At 36.4% G+C, this 11,363-nt stretch overlaps 1 protein-coding gene across 4 annotated transcripts in view; it reads right to left on the reverse strand.

Annotated features, from left to right (window-relative positions):
- The window catches only part of shi (dynamin-1 shibire), a 726,486-nt gene that overhangs the window by 324,307 nt on the left and 390,816 nt on the right, over positions 1–11,363 (reverse strand). For 2 of the 4 annotated variants that reach the window (XM_067138081.2, XM_067138080.2), the window contains exon 17: positions 3,322–3,817. The exons of the other annotated variants lie outside the window; for them this stretch is intronic. In XM_067138081.2, the coding sequence (XP_066994182.1) occupies positions 3,697–3,817 (121 nt within the window). In that variant the 3' untranslated portion in view covers positions 3,322–3,696. Of the gene's footprint in view, positions 1–3,321; positions 3,818–11,363 lie in introns of those variants that run through there. 4 annotated transcript variants of the gene reach the window in all.

An 11,363-nucleotide genomic window follows, 5' to 3' on the forward strand; every position in this document is an offset into this window, starting at 1 on the left:
AAGACCCAAAGCAGACTCCACAGTTTAGCACCTGGAACTCTGTTACAATTTACAGGCAAAGGCAAAAGATTTCTTACCCTTTTATTCACACGCTGACAAACTGCTATTCTGTAACAACATTCAGTAGCTGGTATTTTTAATTATGAATCTCATATGAACTTCATGAGTGGAGACTTTTTTATTGATAGTTCAAAGTGAAATTTAAAGGTGGTTCTGCTGCATAATGGCAATTTACTACCTTCTATTCCTGCAGGTCATTCAGTCCATTTAAAAGAATTGTATGATAGTTTCTAAGTTCAGCGAGAGAAGGTGAGGTATGTGGAACATAAAAGGAGCCTTTGTGGTAATCTAAAATGGCTCTTTATTTTTCCTGGCCAGCAATCAGGATTTACTAAATATCCCTGTTTCTTTTGCGAATGGGATACTAGAGCTGTATCAGAGCAATGGAGCAGAAAAAACTGGCCACAAAGGGGCAATTAAGTTCCTGGAGATAAAATGTGAAGTATGAATCATTGGTTTCTCCTTCTAATGTCCTCCTTTCCACCAATCCAAATTAAATTAGGTTTGATGAAGAAATGTGTTACTGCTATGAATAAGGACAGTGATTGTTTGAACTTTCTGGTTACAAAGTTGCAAAAGAAAACTGAAGCTCAAATAACAGCAGGTATTTTCGACAGACCCCAGATTTTTGAGCTTATGGAGAATGAACCCTTTCCTCAGTTGATGTCTGACTTAGAAGTCAGCATGGTTGACATATAAAAACGTGACAGAAAACCTTTTTGGCAACAAGAAATCTGCAAACTGTAAGGAAATTGTGGAGGAAATGTTATGACTCTTTAGAAATCTTGGTTGTAGAATGAGCGTTAAAGTGCATTGTCTCCACAGCTGTATTGATTATTTCCCTGCAAATCTTGGTGCAGTGAGTGAAGAACAAGAAGAGTGGTTTCATAAAGATATTCAAACAACAAAAACCTGCTGTCAAGGCCATTATGATGTGTCAATGATGGCTGATTACTGCTAGTGTTTAAAAAGACACTAGTAAAGGACATACCAGGGCTTTTAAAAAAAAAAAAAAAAAAAAAAAAAAAGTTGTCTCCCTAACAGTGAAAAATGTTCGGAAATTCAAATTTACTGAAACATAGCTCTCTTTTTTCAATAAATTCATTAGGTATTTAAGTTCAAATTAAACCTAAGGAAACAGTTTTGTCTTAGTTATAAGCCTTTAATGTGTATAATATTTCATTTAAAATATACCTACATTATTACATTTGATTTGATTTTGTTTAAAAACCTAGCCCGATAAAGTAAAACTGAAAACAGATTTGAATTCAGAGCATTCACATTATATATATCCAAGAGCTTTTATTATTTTATTTGTAGGCCAGTGCACTCAGAGTTTCATCTCCAATACAGATGAGATCTAACACAGCTAACAAAAGCAGGGAGTAAGATGCCATCAACTCCAAAGAGTACTCTTCCACAACTCAAAAATTCTATTATTAATAAAACAAAATAATATTTTATACATTACAAGTTTTGTAATACTTATTCCCTGGGATAAGCAACTTTGGGCAGCATCTTGGTGTGGATGACATCGTGAAGGTGTGCATTAATTAACTCCTCAGAAAAAGTCCCTGTGCTCCTTTTTTTTTTTTTTTTTTTTCTAAGTCCATACAACAACCAGAGCATATATTTTAATGGTAGGCCTACAAACATTTTCTCTTTAATAAATACACAAGATATACATGTAACTGTAACAATATTAATTCATTTACATACTATCTACAAGGCCCTTTTCTGATATATATTGACTGTTATACCAACTGGACATAGAATTCCTAAGGGCTCGTTATTAAAATATTGTGTCTATGTATATAATTCCCATAATTACACGATATAAAGATTACAGGCAGACAGAATTAAAATCATTAACACTTTGCCAATAGGTATCTATTTTCACTCACTGCACATTGTCCCTTGTTCTGCAATAAGCCTGAACTCTAAAACTGCTTTCAGATATAGGGCTGAATAACCTCCACTGTTTCTGAACTTTTTGTTAGGTCATATTTTGGGTTCAATCTTATGTTAAAAACTGGAATTTAATGCTTTACATAAATACGACTTTTCCCTGTTCTACTGACATAATTATATGTGCAGTCACAAGGAAAAGAAGCACAAGTTACTGTACTTTAGAAATACTTCAAGAAAACTAAACATTTTGGAACAGAAACTGAAATTTATGACAAGATGAACAACAATTATAGAATATTTCTTCTCTAGATAGAACACTGCTTTTATAACACAATCCAAAGCTATTCTGACACTCTTTGTACAGTAACATGCTACTGCGGATTTAATGACTCAATGAGCTTAAAGGTTTTATTTTTATTTTTGTGATTCATAAACAAGGAGATTGTTTCAATATTGGGACTATTTACTGCTACAAAAGAAAAGAGAGAATAGAAGATAATAGGACTTTGATTCAGTAACAATCTTAACAGTTCACATTCCCATTTTACCGAAACAATGAAACATATGCTTTCCAGAACTTAATGACTGGCTAATGCTTTATAAGCTCTAGGGGAAAAAAGAAGGATTTTTCCACCTTCTGGTACTTTTAATAATAGAATAGCTCAAATTCAGCATATAAACTGACCATTTCAACCTAACTGGATATTTTAGTATTAATACAGAATGGTAAGTATCTATTTGCATGGAACAAGCCTTTTAAGATTTCAAAACAGCTTAAGGTAAATAATACTGTGATTGGAAAATAAATGCAGCATACAAAAAACTTTCCACTGCAGAACAGCATACATATATATGTTCAAATGTATAAATAAAAAATAAATATTCTGATCCAAAGCCATGGTAAAAATAATCTAGACCTAAAATGTATAATGTAACTGGCAACTAAGAATATCTGTTTTTCTACTGTCTTTGTACTGTCAATCAGACTCCACCGGCTGATGTGGTATAAAGAAGTTTTGGTCAGAAGTGTTGCATACATACACAAAGCATTATCTACAACATGAGAATGCATGGATGGATGGATATTTTACACCTCCATAATCATCACAGCCCTTCCAAAGAAAGAGTACAACTCAACTCAAAATGGAAACTGGTATAATAATATTGGTCTCTGCATCATGTTGAAAAATAAACTTAAAACTTAGCTAACAGCAATTCATTCAACTCAAATCTTGAATACTGGATCCTGAACTAGTTATAAATCATTAGTTAGTTACCAGTAAAACAACAGACATTCAAACTTAACTGTAGCCCATGTTGACTCATGAACACAATAGTATGACTTAAGAATTATAGTCTTGGGTTACAAATTTAGTTGTGTAAGAACACTATCCTGCAGTAAAATTTGTTTGCTTATCTGTTGCACACACGCCATCAAGTTTTCTATAATTTTCAATTCCATACACTGTGCTACACGAAGAACCTCCAAGTAAGTTATTGATAGTTTTGATTCCTTTCTGTTACATCATGTTTTGCAACAAATATTATGCTCCTTGAAAAAGTTAAGGTTTCATGGCATGCATTATTCCTCCAATATTAGCAAAACTTCTGGTTCAGATTTACACAGTGTAAAACCAATGACCATGGGCTGACACCATACAGTGATGACAGTGTAGATCATAGTAAAGAAACAATCCTGTCTGCCTCATCTCTACATACCGCCATCTACTTCATTCGGAAAGCATCCCTCAATTCATTGACAGCTGCCTGCGCCGCTGCTTGGGCAGCCGCTTGGGTTGCAGCCTGCTGCACGCGCTGGGGAATGGGCGGCATTCCTATACCACGCCTGCTTAGTAAACAACAACAGCTAGGCGTTAGAAACAACTCAAAGACCCCTCCCATAGTTATGAAATAAGGCTAAGTTTCAAGAATAAAGATGAACAGCATCTTTACAAAGGTAAGGGTGATTTCTCCCACTGTTCCTAAACATCTACACCTAGAATTAACCAGCTCCATTTTTCTTTCTTCCACATAGCCATACCATAACAAAGATTAAATAAAAGGTATCTTAGACAGTTATTTAAATGGACTAGGACAGTGAATGGTGTTTATTTGTTTCATTTAAGAAAAGAATCACTGAATCATTACACTGAACATACTCCTACAGCAATAATGAATCCCACTTCATGGTAAAGAAACAGCACTTCCTTTGAAGTTAATAATTACCATGCACTATTTCCTAGAGCTAAAAACAAAGGAAAACAGAGGAAAGCTTCCATCATCTGTGCGGTACATAGCACATCTCCGAAGACATTTCATCCAGCAATCAAGCTCTGAAGTTAACAGGAAAAAAGTCAATTTTTGGAAACGGGGTTGACTGACACTGTAAAGCAGGACAATAGAGACTTTTGTTTTTGATAAATGAAGAAAGAAAGAAAATAAAGGATAAGGAGTAATTCTCTACAAACAATATACTCCAACAAATAGATGGCTCTGGGAGAACAAGATCTAACCAACAGCGAATGGAGAGAAGGCACTACGATGAAGAAGAATGTGTCAGCTATAAGTACCATGCTGGATAGATCCAGAGCAAGAACAACCTCTGCCGGCATTGCCGCATAGAGTTCAGTGCTCTTGCTCACATCCTGGGAGCCTGTCCCTATAGTGAACTTCTATGACACAGAGCCAGGTCAATCATTGCTAGAGTCTCAAAGAAATAGGACTACAATGCCTACAAGGAGATACATAGTCTCTCCAATGAAGATTCTAATAGGTGTTTTGATATTTTTAAACCATACTCATGAAGGTACATTGTAGAGTACCATCAAGTTTGAGACCTATGAAAGTGAACTTGAAGAAGTAATACCAAGGAGAGAATGAAATATGAATAAACAAAGTATTTTAAAAGAGAAATACCATCTGAAAAATATTACAATATTTGATTTGATGACTGGTGCCAAAGGGACCATTCCATGTTTCTTTGAGAACTTCTGCAAACAGATTGGATTGTCAAAGGCTTTCATGATAGACACTGCATCAAATATGTTGAGACTCCATCAGAATATTGAGACATCACTCTTGTGTGCAGTAACACCATTCAATGTCCAGATTACAAAATATTGTTCAAGCTTCTGTATTAACCTATAATTGCTGAATTTAATGGATGTTACCATAATAATTTTTTGTCATGGTACGCTGTCTACATGGCATCTTGAATTTGATGTAGGTAGAATTCAAATTTAATATAGATAAAAGGTACACCTCAACAGTACAAATTTAGATATAACACACAAAAGCTTCCCTGTTAAGTCTTTACAATAATGTCAATTCTAGCAATTTATTACCAAGTGATAAAGCATTTATCATTAAATCATTTTAATAAAGCTATGTGCCTTTTGTGTCATCAATCACTGAAAAAAATTTCAAGAAGAGCATATTAGGAAGGCAAAACCAAATGGTTCTGTACTTCTTTTGCACACTTTAATGGCCATGTCCAAGGCTGCATGTCTAATTATTTATTGAAATAAGATACTACCAGTAATAGGAGGGCTTCTTTTTTTTTTTTTTTTTTTTTTTTTTTTTTTAAGGGTTTGAGGAAACTAGGTCTTCAGCCTCATGTAAGTACTGTGCCTATGGAGCTGCCTGAATATCTCAGTGGAAGCATATCTTACTCACAATGTCAAGAGACTGTTTTGATACAAGCCAAGATAAGTTTTTAATTGTTTTTATGCCCCCACTGGAGCTCTTTAATCCATCATATACATTAAAGTCTAATAGTATTAAATAGTCAGCTTTTGCGTCTTCTTCCGCTCCCGAAACAACTTCATCCTGTCAGACCTGGCTGCCTTCTGGTTCTCAGTAATGATGTACTTCCTTCATTCAAATGTTATGAGATTGAATCGTAAGTGTTTATTCCTTAGAATCATCTTCTCTTCTCTGCCTTCAATTTGGAGCATTGATACACTTAATTCTTCTAAATCATTCATTATCTCTGTAAACCAAGTGTTCATTGTTTTTTCCAGAAGTAACTAAATAACTGCTTCACTAGTCTGATTTCTAGCAGTCTGAATACATGACCAAAAAAAAAAAGGCAATTCTCCTTTTCCGCATTGTATCTATTATCTATTCACTTTTACGATATACCACCTCATTAGGTAATCTCCATTTGCCATCAACTTGGTGTTTCTTATTGATGATTGTCCTGATGATTCTTCTATCTACTTTCTGCAATTTATCGGTTGTTGATTTAGTGCTTGACTTGAAGAGTGTTTCACTAGCATAACTTGCTTCAGGTTTTACAACTGTATTTTAATGTCAAAATTTAGCATTCATGGAGAGAGATTTTTTTAATAAGTTGGCCAGGTGATTCGCTGTGCTGTTTTCAGTTTAAATGTTCTGCTGTTGATCGATGTTTTCTCTTTTGTGTTCCAGGTTATAATTTTCCCAAGATATTTGAACTTATTCACAATCTTAATTTGTTTGTCATTATCAAGGTGAATGGCTGCTGTTTCAAATCTGAACGTCGGCATCATTTCAGTCCTTTCAAACAAGATTTGCAGTCCATTTTTTGCAGCAATTTTCTTGGGTTTTTCAATTTGCAATTTAGCTTCTTTCACACTACTTGCTAGCTACCAAGATAGTTTATTTTAGAATGAATAAAAACTCTTGCCACTCATGTCATATGGTAATACTGTAGTTAATATAATAAAGACCTCTAATAGTGTTATATGCAACTGCCTAGCAAAATTACTCAGTCTCATAAACTATCCAGGGGAACTTAACTTTTGCTGCTAGATTACAGTTCAATCAGACAGGACTGTCATGATTAGTAAAAATGAAGGAAGCACAATTCTATTTAGGGGTCAACTATTCACTGATGCATACTGAGTTCGTTTCTTACTGGTTGCATGTAAAATTTGTGTTGGATGACCAGGGGTGGAATGAGTTTTCTGCAGAATAAGCAATTTCCTTCTTCAATGTCATTCCAGTAAAGCTCCATAATAATTCATCATTTCTCGGAGGTGAGCAAAATGTCTTGCCAGTTGACAACATTTGAGCATTAACTAAGACAACATTCCCTTATCCAGCATATACCTGCAATCAACTACAACAACAACTACTACTACTACTACTACTACTTCTTCTTCCTCCTATTATTATTATTATTATTATTATTATTATTAATGGGAAAAAAGCAGCCATGTCTTTGATAAAGGTATTACCCAAGTATTTGGATACAAAACAAGACACAACAGAAGTCATTTCAATGCTGGTTTATGATGGAATTAAGAGACCATCGGTCTCCCATGTCCACTGGAACTTCCTACACTAGCCTGCACTTCAATGTGCTAACTTGGCTGGTAATGGCAGGGAAGCTAAATTGAAGACAGTCATACTTCCAAAGGCTACATTCTAAACCTATCAATATTTCGATGTAGAAATTAGGTTACATTAACCACAGAGAGTCTGTTGGATATGACTAATAATGAATAGTTAGTCAAACATATAGACCATCCGATCCATGATATTAGTCGAAAGGCAAAGCAATTGTCATCTATCTCCCAAATTATTCATTTGCTTAGAAATATAATCATATTTCCTGCTTTTACACAAAATTGTGAAGTAATTTCATGATTTCAAACTTACAAGGAATTTATTTAAGAACTTAAGATTCGGTTCCTGTTAAAAATAGATCTTGTCTACCAAATCAATTCTGAACAGAACAGAAGTCACCCAAGTAAGTTGTGTACCAATTTTGATAGCCTGTTTTTATTGAAATGGCATACACCAGTAACAGACAATAGTATGATCTGGACTACCAGTACCAAACCAAGAACTTATCAGAACATTAGAACATCAGGAGATGATTAATTTTTTAATTCTTCTTTTTTTTTTTGCGTGCTCCCACATGTATACACGACATTCTTTTACATGCTGTAGTGTATGGAAACCTTCTAACTTATTACCATCATTCAGCGATCACAGACTCTGAAGAACACGCGCTGCCTTAACAAGTTGTCTCGTGCATCTTTCTTCCGCTAAGCCCAAATGGTTTAGGTCTCTTTCAAGCTCATCTTGCCAATGGCAACCTTGGTCTACTAAGGGGTGGAGATTTTTCTGGTATTCCCTCCATCATGGCTCTAGGTATTGCCTTTTCTGGCATCTTCACCACATGCTTCCCAAGATGTTCATAGTCCTAAACTGCCCATCACACTATCGCTCATAGTCCTCTGCCTCCATTTTCCTCCTTACAGGCCCTAAGGATTCTTCACATCACTTTCATTTTGATGATATCAAGCTTGTTCAGGTCAGTCTTCCCACCTGTCCATTTTTCAGAGTCATACATTACAAATGGACAAATTATGGTGCTGCAGACTATCTTTGTTCAACATTACATGCCTTTAGACCACTGTGTATTTTGTAAGCTAAAGAAGCACCAGTTTCCTGCCAGGATCCTCTCCTGAATATTGAAGTCCACTTTATTACATATGGTGGACCACGCTCTTAGGTACTCTGAATTTATCCACTGACTGGAAATCCATTCCATTTGCAGATAATGGGGCCTGGTCTTGTTCAAATCTTGACATCAGCAGGTACCTAGCCTTAATTTCATTGAGCTGGAGACTCACCTTTGCTACTGTCGTCTCTGCCATTTCTTTTCTAACTTAGCTCATCACAATGATGTACCTGCGTAGGCTTTTCATTTATGATGGCCATTCAGGACTACACTAAACCAATGAAAATTCTCTGCATGTCCAATAACTCACTTTATTACTAGACTGAATAAAAGACGGGATAGTGCATTAACTTATCTCAAAACGGATTTCACTTCAAATGTTCCCTATCTCTCTCTCTCTCTCTCTCTCTCCCCCATATTCTTTTAGAATACTGCTGCTTTTGACCTTTGAATACACATTTTTGTTAAAATAATCAGCTTCTTATTTCCATCTTCAAAAATACTAACACCCTGGCTAGAATCAAACCTGCATTCTTAGGTACAAGAGGGCAGCTACCCACTATTACAAGAGAACTGGTATTAATTCATTGCTCATTCAGAGGTTTCTAAAAGTCACCTTCATGCTAAGAATTATATTTATTTAGTTCTATAAGAATGAAGTGGAAAGAAAGTGCAGGACAGCTAAGGAAGAGTGGTTGAAGGAGAAGTGCAAGGATGCTGAAGGTTGTATGGTCCTAGGAAACGTACATACTGCATACAGGATACTCAAGGAAACCTTTGAGAAAGGAAAACTAGGTGTATGAATATTAATAACTCAGATGGAAAAACACTTTTAGGGAAAGAAGACAAAACAGAAAGATCACAGGAACATATCCAACAATTGTATCAAGGTAAAGACATAGATGATACAGTCCCGGAACAAGAAGAGGCTGCTGATGCTGATGAAATGGGAGACCCAGTTTTGAGGTCAGAATTTAACAGAGCTTTGAGAGACATAAATAGGAACAAGGCACCTGGAATTGACAACATTCCCTCTGAATTACTGACTGCCTTAGGAGAAACCAGCATGGCGAGGTTATTCCATTTAGTATGTAAGATGTATGAAACAGGAGAAGTGCCATATGATTTTTGGCAGAATGTTGTCATACCTATTCCCAAGAAGGCCGGTGCAAACAAATGTGAAAACTACCGCGCCATTACTTTAGTATCTCACGCCTGCAAAATTTTAACACGTATTACTTACAGAAGATTGGAAAGACAAGTTGAAACTGAGATGGGAGAAGATCAATTTGGCTTCAGAAGAAATGTAGGAACACGTGAAGCAATCCTGACTTTACGTCTGATCTTAAAGGATCAAATTAAGTAGGACATGCCTACATACATGGCATTCGTAGATCTTGAAAAAGCATTTGATAATGTTGATTGGACGAAGCTATTCGAGATTCTGATGGCAATCGGGATCAGATATAGCGAAACAAGAATTATCTACAATCTGTATAAAAATCAGTCCGCAGTGATTAGTATCAAGGGCTTTGAAAAGGACACAGCAATCCAAAAAGGAGTGAGGCAAGTTTGCAATTTGTCCCTTCTCCTTTCCAATGTTTATATAGAACAGGCAGTAAAGGAAATCTAAGAGGACTTCGGGAAGGGAATCAAAATCCAAGGAGAGGAAATTAAAACCCTGAGGTTCGGTGGTGATATTGTTATTTTACCCGAGACTACAGAAGATCTGGAGAAATTGCTGAATGGTATGGACAGAGTCTTGGGTAAGGAGTATAAGATGAAATAAGTCCAAAACGAAAACAATGGAGCACAGTCAAAGAAAGTCAGGTGATGCAGAAAACATTAGATTAGGAAATGAAGTCATAAAGAAAGTAGATGAATATTGTTATTTGGATAGTAGAATAACGGCAGAAGTACGGAGGACAAAAAAGGCAAACTAGCTCAAGCAAAGGCGGCCTTTTATGAAAAAAGATTTGAAATTTTTGAACACTGATTTACGAATTAGAAAGATGTTTTTGAAGTCTGGAGCATGGCATTGCAGGTAAGTGAAACATGGACAACAACGAGCTCAGGAGGAAAGAGCCTATAAGCTTTTGAAATATGGTGGTACAGAAGAATGCTGAAGGTGAGATGGTTAGATCGAATCATGAATGAAGAGATCATCATCATCACCATCATCATCTGCAGTTTCCAGCTGTTGGCCAGGTCTGCTTGGAACATAAGCCTCTCCATCTCCTTTGGTCTTCCCACCACTTCTCCCTAGTCACTCTTGCCCAGTTCTAACCTCTTCTCTGTACACACTCTTCCACTCCTTTTATCCACCTGTCTCTTGGTCTTCCTCTTGGTCGTTTACCTGTTATCTCCATCTCGTGCATCCTCCTCGGTATCCTTTCCTCTGTCATTCTCTTCATGTGTCCATACCATCTGAGTCTAGATGCCTCTATCCTATTCTGTAGTAGCTCTTCTTTTACTATATCTCGAACCTTCTCATTTCTCATCTTATCCAATCTTGTCACTCCTATCCTGCTTCTCAGAAATTTCATTTCACTTGCCTGTATGCTATTCACGGCTCTCTGCCTCGTTACCCAAGTCTCAGCTGCATACATCAGAATAGGTATATAGCACATCCTATATATCACCCTTTTGCTTCTTTGAGGGACATCCTTGTTCCAAACCAGGCTTCTGACACTTTTCAGGAATGCTCCTGCTTGTCTTCCACGCTCGATTATTTCCTCATCATTTCTTCCACTTTCCTCTATGAAATGGCGTACAGCTTTTAGTGCCGGGAGTGTCCGAGGACAAGTTCGGCTCGCCAGATGCAGGTCTTTTGATTTGACACCCGTAGGCGACCTGCGCATCATGATGAGGATGAAATGATGATGAAGACGACACATACACCCAGCCACCGTGCTGGCGAAATTAACCAATTAAG

The sequence above is a fragment of the Anabrus simplex genome, chromosome 1 (assembly GCF_040414725.1).
Source record: "Anabrus simplex isolate iqAnaSimp1 chromosome 1, ASM4041472v1, whole genome shotgun sequence".
NCBI classification, from domain to species: domain Eukaryota; kingdom Metazoa; phylum Arthropoda; class Insecta; order Orthoptera; family Tettigoniidae; genus Anabrus; species Anabrus simplex.